Source organism: Dendrobates tinctorius, unplaced genomic scaffold (assembly GCF_039654945.1).
Source record: "Dendrobates tinctorius isolate UK_male_01 unplaced genomic scaffold, ASM3965494v1 ptg000120l, whole genome shotgun sequence".
Lineage (NCBI taxonomy): Eukaryota > Metazoa > Chordata > Amphibia > Anura > Dendrobatidae > Dendrobates > Dendrobates tinctorius.
Window position 1 is genome coordinate 10,947,522 of NW_027361788.1, and position 26,608 is coordinate 10,974,129.

The following is a 26,608-nucleotide window of genomic DNA, read 5'->3' on the forward strand; positions in this document are numbered from 1 at the left end:
TATTAAAAAAGTTTTTTTAACTTTAAAAACAGTTTACACAAAAAAAAATATTTTAAATAAAAGTTAAATTATTGTTTACACTGGTTGTCTGTCATTTCTTTCTGCGGCGAAATATGTTTAAAAAAAAGGTTAAATACAGGGTATTTAAAAGGTAAAAAGGTATTCAAAACCAGGTATATAACTGTGGGTAAATTTTAGCTTTTTGCCACAGTTGTGTTCCTGGTTGTGTTTGAAGCAAAGTATTTCACCTGAAAAGTTGTGTTTATTGTTGGTGATTTCCTAACAATGTACACAACTTTTGTTAAAAGGTGAAATACTTTGCATAAAACACAACCAGGTACACACCTGTGGCCTAAAGCTAAAAATAGTAAGACCATGACAAGATAGCCAACTTTGGTTGGCAAAGGTATATACTGTTGGTCCAGAAGGTACACAAGTTTGGTTAGGGCACAAATCTTTCACACTCTGTCATCCTGCCAGTGTACTCTGCCTTGAGGTGACATAAAGTATAGTGCAAAATTGTCCCTCATTACTGAAACCGTCACAGAACTTCTAGTGGTAATATTTCCAATGACAACATCCATCTTCGCCAGTAACTTGCTCTTCTCTCCAACCTGCACTTTCTCCTCTACAACCTGTCAAAGAAGGGCTGTAGGAACATGCTATATATAGTTTTCCAGTAGCCAATCCCGTTCGGAAGGCCACAAGGGTCAATTTTAAAAACCAGATCCGGCGTAATCCGTCGAAAAACGGATAGAAAAACGGATGAGGCCACAAGGGTCAATTTTAAAAACCAGATCCGGCGTAATCCGTCGAAAAACGGATAGAAAAATGGATAGAAAAACGGATGAACCGGATGAGACGGATCCGGTTTTGTCTGTCAAGAACAAGACGGATCCGGCAGAAAACCGGATCCGGCACATCAGGTTTTACAAAACATTTGCCGGATCCGGCATTCCGGCACGACGCCGGATCGCGCCTGACGCCGAAAACCTGATGTGTGAAAGTAGCCTAAAGGGTTTTTCACAGCATTAAAAGTTGCCTTCACCCAGACAATGTGGTTGGACCTTCTAAGATCCAGAGAAGAGAGCTCTAAAGTGCCCCATCATAAAGCTGAATACTCTATTTCTAGGGTTCTCATAGAGAATGAAGCTCCTTTTCAATGGAGTCTCATTTTCGAAATGATGTGTGTCTCAGCTGTCAGACCACTCGCAATCCACAAGTTATCGCCTATTCATTAGACCTCGCTTAACCCCTTTAAGCTTTTCCAGTGAACAGGTGACAAAAAGTTGCTCCACAAGAGCTAAAAACGCGGACAGTGGTGCAGCTCCTCCTCGTGAGCAAAATAAGCTGCGGGTTTTGCCAACATTAGTCTAATGTAGAGGTGAGCAATTATTTTTCCCAAGGGGCCACATGAGAGATAGTGATTGTTCTGGAGGCCAAACATATAGGCTGAAATAGTTCTGCTCAAAATTAATATTTGCATATTAATGATAATTATGTTCTATTAATATTGTATCACTTAACATGTAGCAGAATGAATCATAGAATCATAGAATCGTAGAGTTGGAAGGGACCTCCTGGGCCATCTGCTCCAACCCCCTGCTCAAAGCAGGATTCGTTAAATCATCCCAGTCAGGTGTCTGTCCAGCCTCTGTTTGAAGACTTCCATTGAAGGAGAACTCACCACTTCTCGTGGCAGCCTGTTCCACTCATTGATCACTCTATCTGTCAAAAAGTTTTTTCTAATATCTAATCTGTGTCTCCTCCCATTCAGTTTCATCCCATTGCTTCTAGTCTTTCCTTGTGCAAATGAGAATAAAGTTGATCCTTCTACAATGTGACAGCCCTTTAGATATTTGTAGACCGCTATTAAGTCTCCTCTCAGTCTTCTCTTTTGCAAACTAAACATTCCCAAATCCTGCAACCTTTCCTCATAAGACAGGGTTTGCAGACCTGTCGCCATTCTGGTCGCTCTTTTCTGAACTTGCTCCAGTTTGTTGATGTCTTTTTTAAAATGTGGTGCCCAAAACTGGACACAATATTCCAGATGAGGTCTGACCAAAGAGGAGTAGAGGGAAATAATGACTTCACGTGATCTAGACTGTATGCTTCTGTTAATACATCCTAGAATTGCATTTGCCTTTTTTGCTGCTGCATCACACTGTTGACTCATATTCAGTCTGTGATCTATTAGTATACCCAAGTCTTTTTCACATGTGCTGTCACTTAGCCCTATTCCTCCCATTCTGTAAATGCTTTTTTCATTTTTATTGCCCAGATGTAGTACTTTGCATTTCTCCCTGTTAAAAACCATTTTGTTAGTTGCTGCCCACTTCTCCAGTTTATTTATATCTTTTTGAATCCTCTCTCTCTCTTCTCTAGTATTAGCTATCCCTCCTAGCTTTGTGTCATCAGCAAATTTAATCAGTTTACCCTCAATTCCTTCATCTAAATCGTTGATAAAGATGTTGAACAATAGGACAGAGCCCTGTGGTACCCCACTTGAGACATTCTTCCAACTGGATTTGCTGCCATTTACGACCACTCTTTGGGTCCGATCACTAAGCCAGTTATGAATCCACCTAACAGTTGCCTTGTCCATTCCATACTTAGTCATTTTTTCAATAAGGATTGTATGAGAGACTTTGTCAAATGCTTTGCTGAAGTCAAGATATACTATATCTACAGCATTTCCTTGATCCACCTAATCAGTGATTCTGTCATAGAAGGAAATTAAGTTAGTCTGACATGACTTATTAGTTACAAACCCATGCTGACTCTGTATACTGTATGAGCCTGCACACAGCCCCCTATATACAGTATGAGCGCCCACACAACCCCCTACATACAGCATGAGCCCCCACATAGCCCCTCTATATACCGTGTGAACCTCCACACAGCCTCTTTATATACAATGAGCCCTCACATACCCCCTATATACAGTATGAGCCCCATAGTCTTCTATATACAGTTTGAGCCCCCACATAGCATCCTATATACAGTATGAGCCCAAGCGTAGCCTCCTATATACAGTATGAGCCCAACATAACCTTATATCTATAGTATGAGTCCTCACATAGCCTCCTATATACAGTATGAACCCCCTCATAGCCTCCTATATACAATATGAGCCCCCTCATAGAATCCTATATACAGTATGAGCCACCATTGCCCTCTATATACAGTATGAGCCCCACATAGCCTCCTAAATAGCCTCCTAAATACAGTATGAGCCCCACATAGTCTTATATATACAGTTTGAGCCCCCACATTGCCTCCTATATACAGTATGAGCCCAAACGTAGCCTCCTGTATACAGTATGAGCCCAACATAACATTATATGTACAGTATGAATCCCCAGTCTGCTATATACAGTATGTGCTCCCTCATAGCCTACTACATACAATATGAACCCCCTCATAGCCTCCTGTATACAATATGAGCCCCCTCATACCTTCCTATATACAGTATGAGCCCCCTCATAGCCTCCTATATACAGTACATAGCCTAGGACACTCTCGGGGTCCAGACGTGTGACTGTGCCAAATTTTGTGGCTGTAGCTGCGACGGTGCGGATGCCAATCCCGGACATACACACACACACCTGTACACCTGCTTTGGCAAAACTAATGTGTATTTAGTCCTGCCAATAAAGCTTCTTTGAATCTTGAATCTTGAATCAGTACTAGCTGAAGAGCCCGGCGCTGCCTGGGCATAGTAACTAACTGTGGTTAGTTATAGCAAATTAAAATTATCCTCCATCCCATAGTCCCTTGCCCATATACCCAACATACATATCCACGATCCCATAGGCCCGTGCCCATATACCCATCATACATATCCTCCATGCCATAGTCGAGTGCCCATATACCCATCACACATCCTCCATCCCATAGTCCCATGCCCATATACCCATCACACATCCTCCATCCCATAGTCCCATGCCCATATACCCATCATACATATTCGCCATCCCATAGTCGAGTGCCCATATACCCATCACACATCCTCCATCCCATAGTCCCATGCCTATATACCCATCATACATATTCGCCATCCCATAGTCGAGTGCCCATATACCCATCACACATCCTCCATCCCATAGTCCCATGCCCATATACCCATCATACATATTCGCCATCCCATAGTCGAGTGCCCATATACCCATCACACATCCTTCATCTCATAGTCCCATGCCCATATACCCATCATACATATCCTCCATCTCATAGTCCCGTGCCCATATACCCATCATGCATATCCACCATCCCATAGTCCCATGCCCATATACCCGTCATACATATCCTCCATCCCATAGTCCCGTGCCCATATACCCATCACACATCCTCCATCCCATAGTCCCATGCCCATATACCTATCATACATATTCTCCATCCCATAGTCCCATGCCCATATACCCATCATACATATTCGCCATCCCATAGTCGAGTGCCCATATACCCATCACACATCCTTCACCTCATAGTCCCATGCCCATATACCCATCATACATATCCTCCATCCCATAGTCCCGTGTCCATATACCCATCATACATATACTACATCCCATAGTCCCGTGCCCATATACCCGTCATACATATCCTCCATCCCATAGTCCAGTGCCCATATACCCGTCATACATATCCTCCATCCCATAGTCCCGTGCCCATATACCCATCATACATATCCTCCATCCCATAGTCCAGTGCCCATATTCCCATCACACATCCTCCATCCCATAGTCAACCATTATAACATCATAATGAGCGGCGGGGCTTGCAACCTATGATGACATCAGCGTCGCCATGGCAACCATTATGACATCATAATGAGGAGCGGGACTTGATACACACACACTTTTTCCCCATTATGTAGATAAGGGCAAAATTGTTTGGTGAATTGGAACGCGCGGGGTTAAAATTTCGCCTCACAACATAGCCTAGGACACTCTCGGGGTCCAGACGTGTGACTGTGCCAAATTTTGTGGCTGTAGCTGCGACGGTGCGGATGCCAATCCCGGACATACACACACACACACACACATACATACATACATACATACATACACACACTTGAGCTTTATATATTAGATGAGCCCCCACATGGCCTCCTAAATACAGTATGAGCCCCCACATGGCCTCCTAAATACCTTATGAGCCCCATATAGCCTCCTATATACCATATGAGCCCCCACATAGCCTCCTATATACAGTATGAGCCACCACATGGCCTCCTAAATACCTTATGAGCCCCATATAGCCTCCTATATACCATATGAGCCCCCACATAGCCTCCTATATACAGTATGATCCCCCATTTAGCCTCCTTTACAGTATGAGCCCCCACATGGCCTCGTGTACACATGTAAACACAGCAGACGCGATGTAATGATGTCATCATGTCTGCTGTCTCACACACGGATTGGTGGGAGGAGCTGGCAGCTCTTTCCTCCACTAATATATTCACCGCTGTCTGCATCCTGAAGATGTGGATAGTGGTGATACCAGGACGTGGGCAGCCGACAGTGGAAGGCAAGGTGTGACCCATGGGCCACTGTTTTCAGCCTCTGGGCTGTCTTGGTCCACAATCTGGACTGGAACGGCCAGAGGGCCGGATGTGGCCCTCAGGCTGCACTTTGCCCATCTCTGGTCTAGCATTGATGGGTATAACATTTTAAGACACTGTTCGGGACCTGTCTGCGTTGTTGGTGCACAACATGTACATTTTGCACATTTTGTTAGTAAAGCTAAGGGTAAATTTACACTTGCTGACTTGCCATATTAAACGACAAACTTTCGCCTGCACGTTCAGACAGGCCGACTGCACTTCCAATGTGCATACAACGATCGGTAATAATAATTGTTCTGTGCACATCAACTGTTATTCTTCTCCACAGCACATGTGATGTTTATACAGGACAATGTGCTGCCGAGAATGATGATTTTTAAGCTAGTATAAAAATAATTTCACCCCATCAACAAGTACTTTGCTTGTTCGGTAATCACGTTAATCGGGAAACAATCATTCCTATTAATGCTCATTCGTGGTAATCGGCCAGTGTGAATTGAATGCACACCTAATCTGATTTGTTGTAGTCTTTGTGTTTGCTAGGACATGTTGCCACCTCAGCAGTTTTGCTAATTTATGTTACCTATCCTCTATTATTTGTAGATATGTATTAATTTCCATTTAGTGTATGCAGGTGATGAGACACATATGTCTTTATTTTTAGTTAAACAGATGGCAGCATATGGCGGTTGTCTTATATATTTTTATTAGGCTATGTGCCCACGGTGCGTGTTAAAACACACACCAAAAACCGGACTCCTTCCCAGAAATCGCGCGGATTTTACCGCGATTATGATCACGATTTTGCCGCGATTTTCGTGTGCGATATTCAAGCACTTTCCAAGCAATTTGAAGCATCGCTTGGAAAGTGATTGACAGGTTGGTCACACTCGTCAAACATAGTGTTTGACAAGTGTGACCAGGTTTTTACTATTGAGGCCGCCTATGCGGCATCAATAGTAAAAGATAGAATGTTAAAATGCTAAAAAAAATTAAAAAATCGGGGTATATTTACCTTCCGACGTCCCGCGCTGCCACCCCGGGCCTCAGCGTTCCCTGTAATGCCTTGCGAGACCTGTGATGACGTGGTCTCGCGTTGCTATAGCGATCTCGCGAGACCACGTCATCACAGGACCTTGCCGCAAGGCATTACTGGGAACGCTGAGGCCCGGGGTGGCAGCGCGGGACGTCGGAAGGTAAATATACCCCGATTTTTTATTTTTTATTCTTTTTTTTTTTTACAGGGGTATGGTACCCAGGGCCTGGAGGACAGTCTCCTCTCCTCCACACCGTGGGTACCAACCGCACATGAGACGCTTAACTTCCCGCATGGTGGGCATAGCCACATGCGGGAAGTAAGCGATTCTCATGCATTCCTATGGGTGCGGAATCGCGGCAATTCTTTGCGATTCCGCACAAAAGAATGAGCATGCTGCGATTTTTTCCGTGATGCGATTCCGCCGCGGAAAAAAGCGCAGCATTAGCACAGTATGTGCGGAATGCCATAGGAATGCATGGGGGGCGTTCTGTACACGATTTTTAAACATTTTCGCGCCGAAAATCGCGGCAAAAAACGCTTAAAAATCGCTACGTGGGCACACAGCCTGAGTGTCTTGTTTTTGTCTTGTTCTGTAACAAATTAAAAGAATTTAGAGAAGAATAATACCTTCCTCCATTATATAGTTTAGGTGTTTTGGGAGATTGAGGAGATGTGTATGGGGTGGCTATATTACCTATCTTGTTGGCTGATTGCACTGGTAAGGTATAGTATGTGCACACAGCATCTTTAAGACACCGGCTGAACCGCTGAGTTTTTTTTTTTTGTTTTTTTTTAGGTGAAAATTCTAAGGGAAAACGACAGTGCCGCTGTCTTTGCTCTATGCTTATAAAGCTGCCCGAAGAATGGACACCCCGCTTCTTTTTAACCACATCATAGTTTCCGAACCGTGGAGTTGTTAAGAGACAACATATCTGATGGGCCAGTTGATCAATGTACCATCATATTGTACTTACCAACTATCCAATGGACAAAAAGCCAAACACCACATTTGTTTGACACGTGTTAGGTTAAATGTAGCCAATCTGCCATGCATATCTAGATTCATCTGACCAAGGCTGACATTTTCCAACCTGTTCACATTTTCAGCAGATAAGTCTGCCATCGGCCATCAAGAATTATTAGGCTGTGTGCACACGTTGCGGATTCCGCTGTGGGTTTTTCCGCGCGGAGCCGCAGGTAAAAACGCAGGTAAAGTGACCTGCGGTTTGGCCTGCGGTTTCTCACCTCTACTATGTTAAAGGTGTGAAACCGCTGTGGAAACCACCCAAACAATTGACATGCTGCAGTTTGTAAACCGCAGCAAAACCACGCAGAAAAAACCGCAGCGTGAGCACAGCGTTTTTGAAATCCCATAGGCTTTCATTGTACTGTACCATGTCAGTGGAACTGCTGCGTTTCCGCAGGGCCAAAACCGCTGCGGAAACGCAGCAGAATCCGCAACGTGTGCACATAGCCTAAGCTTTCATAAAATTTGCAAAGTTTGCACAACTTTTATCACACGTGTATGGGCAGCTTAACGCAGATCCTGCAAAGTGATACCGAGCTCGGCAAACGAGGCCAAAATAAACGACTAGATATTTACTGGCGATTCCTATCAGTAAGTTATAAATGTACATCACCTGGCCTGCAGCTTTCCCTAGTAATCACATCTGATGGGCAGGGATTCAGCAGGGTAAAAGTAGCAATCAGTTGATCACCATGGAATCAGGTCTCGAAAAATATATTGCTCTCGGTATATATTTGGAGTTGTAGTTTCACTACAGATGGAGGAGCTCATTTAGGAAAAAAAAAAGTTAGTATCAAAATGTGTCTAGTTGTGAACAATCCTGGTTCCGGTATTGATTACGTGATACAATATTACTATTTGTAACTATTTCCAGCATGCAGCGTCTGTAGGCTGTAAATATCTCCAGGTATAGGCTGCTGTACGCTGTCTGTCACACTGCACAGACAATTATATCTGGGAAATCTACTTCCCAAGAGTTATCGATTCCCAGCCAGCAGCTTTATTGATCACACTCGTTCTGCACAAGATAAGTGAATGGAAGAAAATATAGACTGAAGAGACTGCCAAAGACTGCACTGCAGAACGCGGACTTCGTGTGCACCCGTGCTCTGGAAACTACGTGCACGGTCATGTACTAGCCCTGATCTGACATGGGTGACCCCCATGGACACCGATCTAGCGAATAGTGTGTTACCACTCAGCTGCCCTATACCTTCCTAGTGTGTGATGCATAGTGCCAAAAAAAGACTGATCTGGATTAGATAAGCCAAGTGACAAACCTTACGACTGAGCCAACTCCCTTGGATGAAAAGCAACTCCATACATGGTCTCATGATGCTTTACTGTTGGCATGACACAGGACTCATTGTAGTGCTCACCTTATTTTCTCTGGACGATCATTCTTGCAGATGCCCCAGTCTGAAGGGGCTTCATCAGAGAAAATAACTTTACCCCTGTCCTCTGCAGTCCAACCCCCGTACTTCCTGCAGAATGTCAGCCTGTCGTTAATGTTTTCTTTGGAGAGAAGTGGCTTATTTTCTGCCCTTCTTGACACCAATCCAGCCTCCAAAAGCCTTCACCTCACTGTGCATTCAGATGCACTGACACCTGCCTGCTGCCATTCCTGAGCAAACTCTGCACTGGTGTAGCAATAATCCCATAGCTAAATCCTTTTTAGGAGATTGTTCTGGCACTTGCTGGACTTTTTTGGACACCCTTAAGCCTTCTTCACAGCAATAGACATGCTCTTTTTTTTTTTATAAATTATTAATTTTGGGGCAGTTTGACAAGCAGCAATGTTCTTGCCTGTAAAGGCTTTTTTGATTCAAAGCAATGGTGACTGTATGTGTTTTCTTTGGTTAAAAGAAATCAATTATTTAAAACAACCCAGTCTTCTCATCATTCAATCAGCATGATAGTGATACCAGCTGCCTTGTCCTCATTAACAATTTCTCTTTGGGAAAAATAAAATTTGTGTCAGTCTCAAAACTTTTGGCCATGACTTTCGAGTTTCTACGCTCCTTTCCTGTCTATATTAGTATATTGTACACTGTGTATTTTGTTCAATAGACAATGATGTCCTTCCTGCTGTTGCGTTTCGCTGCATGTGCGCGGGAGTCTTTTCTCATGTAGATACAGGCAGTAATAGATGGACCATCCGGCAGATAAATATAATAGAGGTTTGCACGCTTTTTACATGATAAAAAGGCAGATGAGAAAGACTGGAGCGGCTGCTTTCTCCCACTGCACAACTTCCATGCCTGGCCCACTTGCCCCTTGCTGGAAAGATTGATGGCTTTGAGGGTGACCTTGGCTAGGAGCAGGAGCCGGTGATGTATGTACCAAGCTCTCTCTGCTAAATGGGCCCAGATTTGTAGTGCTAATATTCATGGGGACGCAGGCCCAAACTCACTGTGGCTATAAATCAGCGGCCACTTTAGGTGTCACTGCTGGTTTATATTCGGCTACTGTCGAAAAATCACTCTAGGTTCAAACCTCCAGCATCATGTGTTCATCTGGAAGAATTTGGTATCTTGCCTTATTTTCTTACCCGCGGAGGAACCTGATTGCGACCGTCAAGTACGCACATCTTTAACAGCTTCACTGCCAGAAAGGTCATCAACGCATCACTAGCTTTTGGCAAAACTTCCACTAGTGATGCCGAACCGACGAACTTTGGATGTAACACTGTATAGAGGGAGTGATGGAGTGTGTGCCTTTATTGGAGGAGTTTATAATGATGTGGAAGACTTCTAGCATTTCTCCCCTTTCCATTACATTGCATTTGATCATTTGTGTATGCATGCTATTATTATCTGTTATCAGTCTTGTTTAATTGCTAAACTTATCTGGAAGGAGAGAGAAATTACTAATGTAGAACTGTAAATTGCCACTGGGGGGGGCATATGAGTGAGATAAAATTTAGTAAAGGGAATCTGTCAGCAGGTCTGTGCTATGAAATCTGAAAGCAGCATGACATAGGTGCAGAGACCCTGACTCCGGGGATGTATCGTGTACTTAACTGCTTCCTTCAGTTTTTTATTAAATCCCAGTCTTTTCTGCTGCAGCTCTAGCAGTTCTCTGAATGCTGGGCTCTGTATAACCCCGCCCACACCGTTGATTGGAAGCTTTCTGTGTACTCTGTGCTTAGGCAAAAAGCAGCCACTCAGTGATGGGGCGGAGTTATACACAGCTCATGAATATGGAGGACTACCTGGCAGCAGATTTACTAGTCCTCTAGTGACAAGCTTCCACTTATAAAACTGTTATTTTTATCAAAACTGCAGCCTAGTAAGTGACACGTCACAGGCATCAGGGTCTCTATCTCTACATAATTCTGTTCTCAGATTAGGTGGTGACACTTTCCCTTTAAATTGGTAATAAGAAGAAACTTGGCACTCAAAATTTGTGAAAAAGGTGATTCTTCATTTATTTAGCATCCAGATAGAGAATTTTACTAAACGTTTTCGATCCAACATTGGATCTTCATCAGAGATTCTCTACACGTTTACTGCAAGATCACATATAAAGAGAACAAAAATTAATCTCAATGTTGTAAAGATTTCATTAAACATCAAAGAGAATACAATATCATATGATGCATGAAAAGAATGACAGAACATAATTTAACATAATCCGTCAGTTCAGCGTGTTCTTTAGGAGATTTTGGGCATCATCTCCACTTGTAGAACCACTAGGTACACAGCAATGTTATTTGTGACCTTGTGTTACCCTCTTTCTTTTTCCTCCTAGGAGGACCAACGTAGTCAAACTACGTGTAATATGAGCACTAAATATCTTCCAGGGACAATCTGCACCAAATGGTTGGGAGCATTAGTATCCTTGATTTCATGGAATCCTTCTTTTTCCTCAGTTATCACTTAGGATTAACCACCGGTTATTATTTCTTCCTCAACACCGATTTCTTTATAAGCATTAGAAAGATTTCCACACAGACCACGTGCACTTATGGATCAATCTTTAGGATCCAGGCAAAGAACACGCTGAACTGACGGATTATGCTAAATTATGTTCTGTCATTCTTTTCATGCATCATATGATATTGTATTCTCTTTGATGTTTATTGAAATCTTTACAACATTGAGATTAATTTTTGTTCTCTTTATATGTGTTCTTGCAGTAAACGTTTAGAGAATCTCTGATGAAGATCCATTGTTGGATCGAAAACGTTTAGTAAAATTATCTATCTGGATGCTAAATAAATGAAGAATCACCTTTTTCACAAATTTTGAGTGCCAAGTTTCTTCTTATTATCATATGGGCTGGAGACCCTACTTGTGCACTTTCACGGACTTTATACTTGAGTGCCTTGTTGATTTCTACTACTTTAAATTGGTGTTCTTTAAGTTGAAATAAAGTTGTCTAAATTGATGAGCTCCCCCTAGTGGTGGCTCCAGGCAGTAATAATTCATGATTTAATTCTCTACCTCTGTAAAAGGAAGTAAGTAATTTGTAGCAGTTTTAAAAAATAAAAAAGGTCAATAAAAGGCCATCGGCCCCCAGAACTCTTGTGGATTGTTTTTTATTCTTGTTACTTTTTGAAGAATGTCACGTTGATCGTAATGTCGTTTGACATGATTGAACGTATTAATAGAGAATGGTATGAGGTTTATATGTGAAGCCTGCGAGCAGGAACATTTCAGTTTTCTGTGTAACCTTCCGAGTGTGGTCAACTCACAGCTTCCCATTACATCCCTCTGGCTGTGGTATTAAATGACATGCATTTACTTTTGCTCCGCAGGGATCTCCGGTGAGAAGGTCGAGATTGACCCAGTGACTAATCAGAAAGCCAGCACAAAATTTTGGATAAAGCAGAAGCCGATCTCCATCGATTCTGACTTGCTTTGTGCATGTGACCTTGCGGAAGAGAAAAGCCCAAGTAAGTGGCTGATATCAGAGGGTGATCGGGTATAACACAATGCACCAAAAATCTATTGTGGGACACCGATCCCTGGCCAGGAATTTAGGAACATCGGTAAATTCACCCGTGGATTGGATGGCGGAAGTATCCATATGTATTTCTCATATGGATCCTGTAGTAAATTACTCGTTACGTTTTCCAAGTCATATGAACATGTCCTTTAGCAAACAAAGGTCATCTTATTTTCGCTCCACTCCCAGGCACATAGAGAAACTGCAGCTGCATCTCCCTCCTGTAAGACTGCATTAATGACATTTTTCCATGAAAGTTACTTATCACCTGTCCACAGGGACTAATTGTTGAGTATCCCACTGCTAGGAAGCCCATGATTGCTGAAAGAGGGTTCCCAATCCTGTTACACTTCACTTTGGTCAAGATTGAATGGAGTGACGTGGTTGCATATGAATGTTGTACTTGGCTATTATTATTATTATTATTATTATGCATTTATATAGCGCCATTTATTCCATGGCGCTTTACATGTGAAAAGGGGAAATATAGACAAGTGTAATATATACAAGAGTAATATACAAGTGTAAGATAAGGGACAAGGGACACACGTACATTAGGAGAGGGGACCCTGCCCGCGAGGGCTCACAGTCTACAGGGATGGGTGAGGATACAGTAGGAGAGGGTAGAGCAGGTCGTGCGGTGGTACAGTAGACTGAGGATCATTGCACGCTGTAGGCTTGTCGGAACAGGTGGGTCTTCAGGTTCTTCTTGAAGGTTTCCGTTGATGGTGAGAGTCTGATGTGTTGCAGTAGGGAGTTCCAGAGTATGGGGGAAGCACGGGAGAAGTCTTGTATGCCGTTGTGGGAAGAAGAGATAAGGGGAGAGTAGAGAAGGAGATCTTGGGACGATCGAAGGTTGCATGCGGGTAGGTACCTAGAGACAATGTCACAGATGTATGGAGAAGAAAGGTTGTGGATGGCTTTGTATGTCATGGTTAGGGCTATCTGCGTGAGTCCATTGAATTAGCCCCTTTTCGATAATGGGTGTTTTGTTTTCTCTTTTATTGGGTGCCGGTGTATAAAGCAAGCCCACTCTGTACACAGTTGGTGCTGACTGTGTTATACAGACAGAATCTGCCTCTGTCAGCAAAAACAGGAGCTAGCTCTGATTGCTGCTGGGGAACCATTTAACTGACGCTGTCAATCTCCGACAGCAGCATTTTAACGGGCCCCCCAATTCAGACACTTATTGCACCCTGCCAAAAACATAATTGCTGAGTGTCACTGGGTTACTTTAGAAGCTTGAAGCCCACTAAAGGCCCCTATCGCCTCCATCCTTATACGTGGGTTATCATCATACCTTCTATATACTGTACTGTTCCACTATATAGAATAAGCAATGAAACGATCACTGGTGCAAGTCTATAAGAGGAATAAAAAAAAAAAGTAAAAATTAAATTAAGAAATAAGAATATTAAACATATTTGGTATCGCTGCCTTTGTAATACCCCCCCAATTCATGAAAATACAATATAAGCTAATGAAGCCATAAAGAGAAAATAAAAATCGAAATTCCAGAATTTAACTTTTCGGTAGCCGCACCTACTTAAAAAAAAATGCAATAAAGATATTGTATGTACCCCAAAATGGTAGAGATAAAAAAGGTCAGCTCATCACACAAAAGAAAGAACAAGCTGTCGCACAACTAAAGTAACCGAAAGATAAATCTCAGCAACCTTCCACACCCACAATTTTATTTTTTCAAAGTTCCAAAAAAAAAAAACCCACAAAAAAGTGTATAGGATATGGCAAAATAAATGGTGTTATTCAAAACTTCAAGTCATCTGGGGAAAAAAGCAAGTCTTCATAGAGAAAAATAAGAAGAAAGAAAAAGTTACGGTTCCTTCACCAAGATCCTATCCCAATATGTAGTGGGTGTAGTAATAATATTAGCAAATACCTCCAATTAGAAATGTAGTATAGTTCTTCTGATTCGCTGTCTCGTTCCTCATGTGCAGAGCATTGCAGGACCTTAGGTATGTATACATGGTTACGACCACTAGCTGCCTAACTGTCACTACATCAGTGGTCATAACCATGGTTACCTAAGGTCCTGCAATGCCTGCACGTGATGAGAGACCTAGAGAATCACAAGAACTGTCCTACATTTGTAATTGGAGGTTTTTGCTAATAATATTATTATTACACCTACTACATATTGGGATAGGATCTTGGATATGGGAATACCCTGTTTAAAGAAGGGAAGGAAAAATGAAATGGGATTGAGGAGCAGCGATCAATCAAGACCACTGTTGTGTGAGAAGTAATGGTGGATTGGGGTCCTAGTGATTGGTAAGTCCCTCAGCGGTCAGACATTCTTGTGGGTAGCTGATAAATGTCCCCCTAAAGATACGGAAGTTTCTATGAGGACTTTTGAACGATTACTTGTGGGCTGAAAGCAAGGAAATGACAGTCTTCCTTAGGTACAAGACAGAAGAATCCCCTTTAGCTTTGTTCCTTTCCTCGGTCGCTCCTTCTTCTGAGGGGGCATTGTCTCCACAAGTTTTGAGCATGATCCTTATCGGTCTGTGATATATGTCTGCCTGCATGGCTTACATCAAAAAAATGATTCCTGGGGTCCTCCATGAATGAATTATGAGAGAGAAGTGGAGGATTGGGAATAGATAAGAGGCGAGACTTTTGCAATATATCCTCTTTTCTGTGTTTTATCTCTGGTAACACAAGCTCAGCCTATCTAGTGCAGGAAGATATTATAAATTGTACTTATGCACGCAGGCAGAGCAGGGTCAAGTGTGTGGCTGTCAGAATGAAGATGTCAGCCTGCTAAGAGGGATGCTCGGTTACGCCATAGGACTCTTTCTATTCTGCTCTTATGGCTGCCACTTGGGTTTCACCTTCCCTCCCAAGGTTACCGATATTCCTCTCCATTTCCTCTATGTGTTCTTTATTTTGGCTAAATCTTGAAAAATTGGTTTTTATTACTTTGCAAACCTAAATTCCACCTAATAGTATCCTGGCTATTTGCTATCCTTCCAGGTAAGTGCATATATGATAGCTGGGTATGCATATATATTATTTTCTCCTGGATTTACTCATCTTTAATATCAAAGAGCACGTATCTCGTCATAGTCCAGAGAGACAGCACGGGGATCGGAGTCATTGCGCGTATATGGCGATAATGTGATTGTATCAGTCTACCGACCCCGGAATGACTGGTGTTGAAACATTAGCCTTCTAAACTCACACTATTATGTGCCCTACGAGTTTCTCTCTCCTGAGTAAATCAATCAGCATTTTCAGCGATTCCCTCTGTGAAGCTGACAGCCAGGGCTATCTGCCTTGGAAATAGAGTGGAATTGAAAGTGCTACATAATGACTTTATTTCCACCCCGCCCCCAAAAAAGATGGCCTAGCGTTAAAGGTTTTTATCTAACAGCCCGACTTCCGAGACCTTTAAATTACGTCACCGCAGCACCGGCCGTGCAGATATATCACACGACTGAGAGTGAACTGTATATATATTCTCGGAGAGATCAGACAAAGCTTTTATCTTGGCCTAAATCTCCTTATACGGTCCCCCTCCTGCAGACAAGTAAAGACGGAGGAGACCTAGCAGCCAGCAACGGTTTCAGATATTAGCATTGGATTTTAATTAACAGAAATGAGTACACATACTCTAGCAGTAAAGGCACACATAATGGGATTAGCTATGTGCATGGAAATATAGTGAAGATTGTAAACCTTTAATGACATGTGACATATATACGTGGGATCCAGGTGTATGGAGCGGGCACATCCTACTCATATGGCAGGTGCCAGTTGTGATATACAGTCAGCACCCGCCTCTCACATTAGCAACCAGAGTTCGCTCTGATCGCTACTGTTTAATCATTTACTGATTTACATAGTGCCATTATTTCTTCTGCGCTTTACAGACATCAACATCACTGTCCCCATTGGGGCTCACATGCCACATTCCCTATCAGTATGTCTTTGAAGTGTGGGAGGAAACAGGAGTACCCGGAGGAGACCCACACAAACATGGGGAGAACATACAAACTCCTTGTAAATATTGTCCTTGGTGGAATTTGAACCCAGGTCCCCAGCACTGCACAATGACAGTGCTAACTTCTGAGCCACCATACAGTATTAACCATTGAGCCATTCACTTAGATGCCTCTAACAGTAGCATATAAATGGTTTGAAACACATGGGCATCCGTTCAGGTGCCAATTTCCCCGTCACACCACAATTGTGGGATGCCTCTAAATTCCTCAAAAGATTTGCAAGGAAATCCACAGGCGGTTCACATCTGAACTGCAGGACCCCCATAGATTGAAGTTATAGATAACAATCATCACGGTTTTTTGTCTTTGCCTCTTCCACTATGTGTGCTGCACGCTTCACCAGCCTGATGAAGGAGCAAGCATTACTGTACAAAAATATGCAGGTTTATATGCAAACTACATTTTGGAAAATCAGGGTTGACCCTTAGGGCTTCTAATGGTGGCCTGTAGTTGCTGGTAACTCTTTACGGCATATCCATTATCATTTTTTGTTATTTTTCCCCTCTCCAGTACCGGGGTAGATCTTTGGATGAAATTTGCTACACCTTAAATGTTTTTACTTTTTAGTCTCTCTTTCTCTTTGCATCTTTGTAATCGTCTTACCGGTAGCCATCAAGCTTTGTCTGGCGTACAGACGGTGAGTGAAGCCTGCATGGCCTATCCCATCCAGTTACTACTCTGCATTTCCGCACGGCTGATCAGGAGGAGGTAGCAAGAAGATTGATGAAGATGGTAGATTCTGGGGCTCCTGCCTCTGTCTGTGCTACAGAGGTGGGGGTTTGGTAGCTGTCTTCTGTAGGGACCATTTCATTTCTTCTATTCTTTAACCTCTAACCTGGGCCTTCTGTCGGTAGCTGTCACTGCCTCTGACAGCTTGATTGATGTCTCTTGCTACAGAAGTGTCTCTGTGCCAGTCATTGCACACGCACACCCTCATATATGTGCACATTTCAACGCGCACTGAGGCCAAGGCGATGCATGGATACACCGATGTGTATCATACATGGACAGAAAATAGCTTCTCTGACAAAACTACGGAAGCAATAAGAAAGCAGATTGCTGGCGGGCGAGTGGGCGCACTGTTTTGTCTCTGTACCATCGGCATTATTAACCCCGTGTTTGCTAATCAGTTTTCAGGATGCGACTGTTCAAGCAGTTAATACATCGGAGGTGGCCAAGTCAGTGACGGGCAATGTTAGATTAACCGTGCCTGTTTGGAGAACATCCAAATAAATAATGACGGAGAAGGAAGAAAACGTGTTATGGTATCCTAAACAAGGAAGCCAAGTTGCGAAATTCACACTAGGGGAGCTCCAAATTATCAGCAAAGCAAAAGGCTAAAATGTTTCTTTAGCTTCAAACAATATTTACAGACCCTGCCGGAATAAAATCTGGAGGCAAACCTCAACATTTTGACTTTGCCAATCGACATTTATCACCTTTCCTTAGGATATGATTTATGTGAGAAACCATCAAGATTGAAATTGGGGGGGGGGGGGGGGGAAACTAAAGTCCTGTGTGTGCATGGCGCTGTACTGAGCATGTACAACTACCACTCCTTTAGGGAATGAAGCGGTGGTCGTGCATGCTCACTATCGCTCCATTCCTATAGGGTATTTTAGGATCCCCGTTCTCGTGACTAGTGAGGGCCCTAGCTGTTGGAGACCCACAATCTACAGGTTGGTGATATATGTTGTTCATGGTACAACCAATATATTTACGGCTTTCATTCTCTTCTCCCACAGCTGAAGATTAAATTATACTTGGGAGTGCCCTTGGTTGGTAGATTGCTCTATAGCTGTCATTGTGCTTGTTAGTTATGCTGCTTTACAAAAGAATATCTCTGAAGTGTCATATGTGTGGAGGCACGAGAGTCAGTGGGTGCTCTGGTCTGTTGGCTGTCTTTAGAAAGATCACACGGGCCAGGGCTCATCCCACTGAATGCCCGTACTCCTTCCCACTGGGCAGAATGCTACCCAAGCAACACAAAGTGAGGGTACTACACTCCAGTAAGACTTTATTGGCTCATCAACAGTCAATAACATAGAGTACATTCCAATCAAGTACACAAGATGGTGCAAGTAACAGAGTCTCACCCTTCCACTCGCCATCCAGGGATTAGAACGCCCGCAACTTCGAGGCATCCAGGGCTAACTACTCAAGCTGGCAGCACCCTGCTTTTGGCAGGCACCCACAGAGGAGAGATGGCGTCAAGCTTAGGAATCTGACCAAGCACAGTTAGGAATGTGGCCAGGTAACTTGAATGTCCCAGCTTGGGTTCTCCAAACAACTTTGTGGGTTCAATGATGGGCAGTGGATCAGATCTGTATTACACCTTCTGGGACAGTGGTTCTTGGGCTGATGTCCTGTAGAATCAAACTGGTCACAGGAGCAGGTCATTTTATATCCCTCAGCTCTCATTTCAGGGCATTGCTTTACTAGCAGAGGGAAAAAAGGTAGAAAAAAGCCTTTCATCAATGAGAAGCAAAGGAGAGCCAGGCTGAAGTTTGCCAAAGACCATAAGGATTGGACCATAGAGGACTGGAGAAAGGTAATCTTCTCTGATGAGTCTAATTTTCAGCTTTGCCCAACACCTGGTCGTCTAATGGTTAAACAGAGACCTGGAGAGACGTACAAGCCACAGTGTCTTTCACCCACTGTGAAATTTAGTGGAGAATGGGTGATGATCTGGGGATGCTTCGGCAAGGCTGGAAGTGGGCAGGTTAACCTTTGTGTAGGACGCATGAATCAAGCCGCATACAAGGTTATCCTGGAAAAACAGTTGATTCCTTCTGCTCAGGCAATGTTCCCCAACCCTGAGGATTGTTTATTTCCAGCAGGACAAAGCACCATGCCACATAGCTAGGTCAATCAATGTGTGGATGAAGGACCACCACATCAAATACCTGTCATGGCCAGCCCAATCTCCAGACCTGAACCCCATTGAAAACCTCTGGAATGTAATCAGGAGGAAGATGGATAGTCACAAGCTATCAAACAAAGAAGAACTGCTTACATTTTTGTACCATGAGTGGCATAAGGTCACCCAAAAGCAGTGTGAACGACTGGTGGAAAGCATGCAAAGACCCATGAAAGCTGTGATTAAAAATCAAGGATATTCCACAAAATATTGATTTCTGAACTCTTCCTGAGTTAAAACATTATTATTATTAATAATAATAATAATAATAATCTTTATATAGCGCTAACATATTCCGCAGCGCTTTACAGTTTGCACATATTATCATCACTGTCCCCGATGGGGCTCACAATCTAAATTCCCTAGCAGTATGTCTTTATAATGTGGGAGGAAACCGGAGTGCCCGAAGGAAACCCACGCAAACACGGGGAGAACATACAAACTCCTTGCAGATGTTGTCCTTGGTGGGATTCGAACCCAGGACCTCAGCGCTGCAAGGCTGCAGCGCTAACCACTGAGCCACCGTGTTTCTAAATGATTATGAACTTGTTTTCTTTGCATTATTTGAGGTCTGCAAGCACCACATTGTTTTGTTATTTTGACCATTTCTCAATTTACATTTTGCTCAAAAATATACATATAAAGGGAAAAATCAGTCAAACTGAAAATGTTGCTGTGGTCTCTTAATATTTGCCAGAGCTGTGTGTAGATATCTAGATAGATAGATAGGTAGATAATATAGTTTTCCTCCCCCCTTTAAAATAAAAATGTCTTTTCTTTGTGGGTAATGAAGAGCCTATAACATATCCTTCGCTTTCTCTGAAGATCACATTTCATTTTTCTCGTCACTCAGTTTTACCATTATCTATATCTCCTACTCTGAATTTCCTTCCTTTGTCTCCGGTGCCCTCTCGCTTATCACATCTCACGGCATTGCTGGTACTTTTCTATTATCATTTCTCTCCACCTCTCACTCAGGTTCTGCCTTGGCGTTAGCTGTAAGGAGGATGAAGAGGGGACAGCTGTACAGGCTATGTTGCGTTCCAGCAGCGGTGGAGTTAAAACCGATAAGGGGAAAGCCTGCTTTTTAGAAGGAGTCGGGCTATTCATGTGTAAAAGCCGCTGTTCTGGTGTCTCACCAGTGAACGGAGAAACACTCTGTAATTTCTTTTTAATTAGCTGTATGTAAAAGGTCAGTAGACTTCCCAGCATGTCCCTGTCACCGATATGACACCAGGGTACCTGCCATCGGACCCCTTTCCATCGTATCCTCTGCTCCGAACAACTCGACGTCGCCCGCACATTGCTGTCGTGTAAATATAAGAGCTGCCCTTTTGCAGACTGAATCCTTTCATGTTGCATCAAACAGAACAGTTGTTCTATTCACTGCCCGGAAACATATTGCAATAATAAATACAGTGTGTTTTCATGGAACGGTTGCATCTGCATTGCCAGGGGGGTCTCCAATGAATTTTTAAACAACAGACCCTATTTGATCCTTGACCCCGTTGTGTGTATTGCTAACATTAAGATCATCCGATGAAATCTTTCACCCTTACTGCTTTGTGAACATCTAAACCTTGTGCTGTGCAAATGCTTAAAATGGCTTTAAAATGTTTCTATATTAAAGAGTCAGCAAAGTATAAACAGAGAAGGAGGCTGGCTTTGATATTGAAATCAGTAGTTTGCTATCCCCCTTAAAGCACAGCTCTGATTGTGTGCCGACACGATGTGATGGGCAAAATCCATGTTTAAGCGCATATGTTTTTGGGGTTATCCAGCATTAAAAAAAAAAAAAAATGGCTTCTTTCTTTCAAAATCTGTGGGAAGTCTGTGGTATTGCTGCTCAGCTACAATTACAGTACTTCACTGGGGAATTGACACAACCCATGGTCAGGGGTGGTGCTGTTTCATAGAATCGTAGAGTTGGAAGGGACCTCCTGGGCCATCTGGTCCAACCCCCTGCTCAAAGCAGGATTCGCTAAATCATCCCAGTCAGATGTCTGTCCAGCCTCTGTTTGAAGACATACAATGAAGGAGAACTTACCACTTCTCGTGGCAGCTTGTTCCACTCATTGATCACTCTGTCAAAAAGTTTTTTCTAATGTCTAATCTGTGTCTCCTCCCATTCAGTTTCATCCCATTGCTTCTAGTCTTTCCTTGTGCAAATGAGAATAAAGTTGATCCTTCTACAATGTGACAGCCCTTTAGATATTTGTAGACAGCTATTAAGTCTCCTCTCAGTCTTCTCTTTTGCAAACTAAACATTCCCAAATCCTGCAACCTTTCCTCATAAGGCAGGGTTTGCAGACCGGTCACCATTCTGGTCGCTCTTTTCTGAACTTGCTCCAGTTTGTTGATGTCTTTTTTAAAATGTGGTGCCCAAAACTGGACACAATATTCCAGATGAGGTCTGACCAAAGAGGAGTAGAGGGAAATAATGACTTCACGTGATCTAGACTGTATGCTTCTGTTAATACATCCTAGAATTGCATTTGCCTTTTTTGCTGCTGCATCACACTGTTGACTCATATTCAATCTGTGATCTATTAGTATACCCAAGTCTTTTTCACATGTGCTGTTGCTTAGCCCTATTCCTCCCATTCTGTATATGCTTTTTTCATTTTTATTGCCCAGATGTAGTACTTTGCATTTTTCCCTGTTAAAAACCATTCTGTTAGTTGCTGCCCACTTCTCTCTCTCTTCTCTAGTATTAGCTATCACTCCTAGCTTTGTGTCATCAGCAAATTTAATCAGTTTACCCTCAATTCCTTCATCTAAATAGTTGATAAAGATGTTGAACAATACAGGGCCCAGGACAGATCCCTGTGGTACCCCACTTGAGACATTCTTCCAACTGGATGTGCAGCCATTTACGACCACTCTTTGTGTCCGATCACTAAGCCAGTTATGAATCCACCTAACAGTTGCCTTGTCCATTCCATACTTAGTCATTTTTTCAATAAGGATTGTATGAGATACTTTGTCAAATGCTTTGCTGAAGTCAAGATATACGATATCTACAGCATTTCCTTAATCCACCCAATCAGTGATTCCGTCATAGAAGGAAATTAAGTTAGTCTGACATGACTTATTAGTTACAAACCCATGCTGACTCTGTTTAATCACTTCATTCTTATCCAGGTACTGACATACATGTTGTTTAATAATTTGCTCAAAGATCTTTCCTGGTATAGAAGTCAGACTCACCGGCCTATAGTTGCCTGGGTCCACCTTCTTCCCCTTTTTGAAGATAGGAACAACATTCGTTCTTGTCCAGTCTTCTGGGACTTCTCCTGTTCTCCAAGAATTTTCAAAGATTATGGAGAGGGGTTAAAAAATTTCTTCTGCTATCTCCTTCAGTGCTCTGGGGTGTAATTCATCTGGACCTGGAGACTTGAATTCATTTAGGTTAGCTAAGTGTTTCCTCACTATCTTTCTGTTTATAGATATCCTGGATTCTTCTATTCCCTTAATAGGACAGTAAAGAACAGTTGATGTTACATTTCCTTTCTGAGAGAAGACAGATGCAAAATAGGAGTTTAAAAGTTCGGCCTTCTCAACATCCTGTCTTACCATTTCATCATTTTCGTCCTGTAAAAATCCTATAGCATCTTTGACTTTTACTTTTGACATATCCCCAAAGTCCTTTATTATTGCTTTTGACATCTCTTGCAAGCCTCAATTCATTGTCAGCTTTAGATAATCTGATTTGTGCCCTGCAGGTTCTGCAGACAGCATTATATTCTTCTTTAGATATGCCTCCCTCTTTCCATTTTATAAACATTTTTTTCTTCCTTTTTAGCATGTGCTTAAGTGCTGTGTTCATCCATCCTGGCTTCCTTAAATGCTTCCTATTCTTCCCTCTTTTCAGAATTGTTAACAATTGTGCTTTGAGAATTTCATTTTTCAAGATTTCCCATCCTTCCTGGACATTTTTGTCTTTAAGGATATCCAGCCATTGGATCTCTCCAATTCTCTTTCTGAATCCCTTAAAATCTGCCTTTCTGAAATCTAACCTTGACGTCTGAGTCTTCACAGGTCTTCCTCCTCTAGTTATCCAAAATTCTAAAATAGCATAGTCGCTACCTCCTAGGGTCCCAGCCACTTTTACCTCCTCAACCATTTCCTCCCTGTTTATAAGGATTAAATCCAAGGTAGCAGTTCCCCTTGTTTTCTCCCCTACCTTTTGGAAGATAAAGTTGTCAGCCAGAGAGGATAAGAATTTCCTTGACCTGTTAGTTTTGCCTGAGAGAGATTCCCAACAAATATCTGGATAGTTGAAATCTCCCATGACAACTATGTCATATTTTTTGGAGAACTTGGCCATTTGATGCATAAAGAGTTCATCAATATCTTCAGCTTGCACAGGCGGCCTGTAGTAAATGCCTACAATGGTGTCCTTTCCATTGTTCTGTCCTTGTATTCTTACCCAAACAGTTTCCACAGAACTCCCGGTCTCTGAAGCTTGGCTCTCTGTGCAGATATACGCATTTCTAACATACAATGCGACACCTCCTCCTCGTTTATCAAGTCTGTTTCTTGCAAATAAGTTGTATCCTTCTAGTCTTGTATTCCAATCATGTGTATTGTCCCACCAAGTTTCAGTGATTCCAATGACATCATATTTCTTTTCGTGTGTTAGTAGTTCCAATTCTCCTTGTTTGTTGCCCATGCTTTGTGCATTAGTATAGAAACATTTTAGTTTGTGATTGGTTTCTCTTTCTCCAATATTTGTATTAATTAGATTCTTCTGTCTTTGTTCTTCCTTTCCATTTCTAATAGCAGAGTTCTCAATAGCATTTGTCAAGTGTTTGGCTTTTTCTGGTCTTTTGCTTCCCTTCCCATGTTGTTCTAGTTTAAAGCTCTCCTTACAAGTGTAGCAAGGCGACTTCCAAATACATGTTTTCCAGTCTTCGTAAGGTGCACCCCATCTCTAGCAAGTAGTCCATCGTAAAGGTAATTCACTCCGTGATCCAGAAATCCAAATCGTTGCTGACGGCACCATCGACGTAGCCAGTTGTTCACCTGCAGAATCTTATTCCACCTCCTTGTTCCATGGCCATCCACTGGGAGGATAGAAGAGAAGACCACCTGCGCTCCCAGTTCTTTCACTTTCTTGCCTAAGTCTTCAAAGTCTCTGCAGATGGTTTCCAGGTCGTTTCTTGCGGTGTCATTTGTCCCCACGTGTAGTAGCAGGAATGGGTAGTCATCTGTAGGTCTGAAGAGTCCTGATATCCTGTCAGACACATCTTTAATTTTTGCACCTGGAAGACAGCACATTTCTCTTGAAGTTATATCCGGTCTGCAGATAGCGGCCTCTGTTCCTCTCAACAGGGAATCCCCCATGACCACCACTCTCCGTTTCTTCTTCACAACGTTTTTCTTTCTCCATCCAGGAGGACTCTGAAGGCGTACAAGGTTGCTGTTTGTGGGCAAAGTCTTATCCTGATCTATATCTTCAGCGTTTTCCTGCGTGAGAGCCTGGTACTGGTTCCTGAGAAGTATGGGTGCTGACTGCCTCCTGATCCTCCTGCTTCTCTGGGTCTCATGTTTCCATTCCTCTGTTTCTTCAGGTGCACTTCGAATTTCTTCTCTTTCTGTATCATGAAGAGATAATTCTGCTCTGTCTAAGAACTCTTCACCTTCCTTAATGATCTTCAACGTAGCTAACCTCTCTTCGAGATTTTGCAACTTTTCCTCCAACAGGGACACAAGCTTGCATTTGTGGCATGTGAAGTTTGGCTTTTCCACTGGTAAGTCTGTGAACATATAGCAAGAAGTGCAGCTCATCAAATGGCTCCTGGCCTCTTCCATATTGAGATTTCTTAAAAACGATGAAAGATGAGCCAAAATTCGCGGTTTTCCGATTTCCTCTTTTCAGCTGCAACGGCCAAAACCCAGTGATCATTGAGCTCGCGGAGACTCTTCACTTACCCAGAAGGCACTGGGAATATGCAAATGATCTCCTCAAGACTCTTCCCCTGGTTTCTAAAAGAAATCAGTCATGTTTTCTTACTCGTGGACAATCTCTTTAAGGGCGCAGTCAGACGGCCGTATAACATGGACAACTATCGCATCGCAGTGCTTGGATAGGCCAGCGGCTCTCCTGACCCGAGCTTGGCAGCCGTATAAGGCCCCTTTCACAATTCATTTTTTTTGTATCAGTCACTATCCATTGGCTCGACGGATCCATCGCAGAATGTGAAAAACGGATGCGACGGATCTGTTTTTCGCCGGATCCGACAAGTATATCCGGCAAAAAAACGGATCCGTCGCATCCATTTTTTCATCCGTTGCTTCCGTTTTTTCATCCGTCGCTTCCGTTCTTTGACGGATCCGTTTTTTAAACGCCCATTGGGAGACTCCCAAACGTTATTGGCTACTGGAAACCTACATATACAGTATTTTTATACCCCATCTTTGACAGGTTGTAGAGCAAGTGGCGAAAATGGAAGCTGTAATTGCGAACATTGTGAAGATCTATGTGGATTTTACTTTTGAGGCGAATTGTTTGGAAGCGATTGTTCTTGAAAAGGAGCGACAAAGACAGTGCGTCATGCGCCGGCGCCGTTTTTTGATCCACCCAATCACAGCACAGAGAATGACACATGGGGTGTATTCTACATTGTATATGGAGTTGAGAGGAAACCCCGAGAAGTTCTTTAACTATGTTTGGATGAAAGCGGAAAACTTCGATATTTTGGTTGCACGTGTTGGAGAAGTCATCCGTAGAAATGACACGTATTGCCGCTTGTCAATTTCACAGGCGGAGCCTTTGGTTACTCTTCGGTAAGCCATTTTTATTGTATCTCCTCCAGTTAAAGCAGACTTATGTTGTTGCTGGTAGTTTGGAGTAATTATTGTCTTGCCTTTACAGACTCCTTGCAACTGGCGAATCCCTTTCCTCACTTCATTTTCAATTCAGACTCGGGATTTCTACCATATCGGGGATTGTTATACACACCTGCCACGCATTGTGAGACATGAGGAATATATCCCACATCTCACAACGGAGCGTTTGGCTTGACATTGCTGAAAACTTTCAAAAAAATTGTCAGTTTCCCAA

The 26,608-nt window shown here is 42.8% G+C and overlaps 1 protein-coding gene across 4 annotated transcripts in view; it reads left to right on the forward strand.

Annotated features, from left to right (window-relative positions):
* MAPKAP1 (MAPK associated protein 1) overlaps nt 1-26,608 on the forward strand; it is a 262,045-nt gene that overhangs the window by 208,608 nt on the left and 26,829 nt on the right. For all 4 annotated transcript variants that reach the window (XM_073590749.1, XM_073590750.1, XM_073590752.1 and 1 more), the window contains one exon: nt 12,401-12,538. In XM_073590749.1, the coding sequence (XP_073446850.1) occupies nt 12,401-12,538 (138 nt within the window). The remainder of the gene's footprint in view (nt 1-12,400; nt 12,539-26,608) is intronic.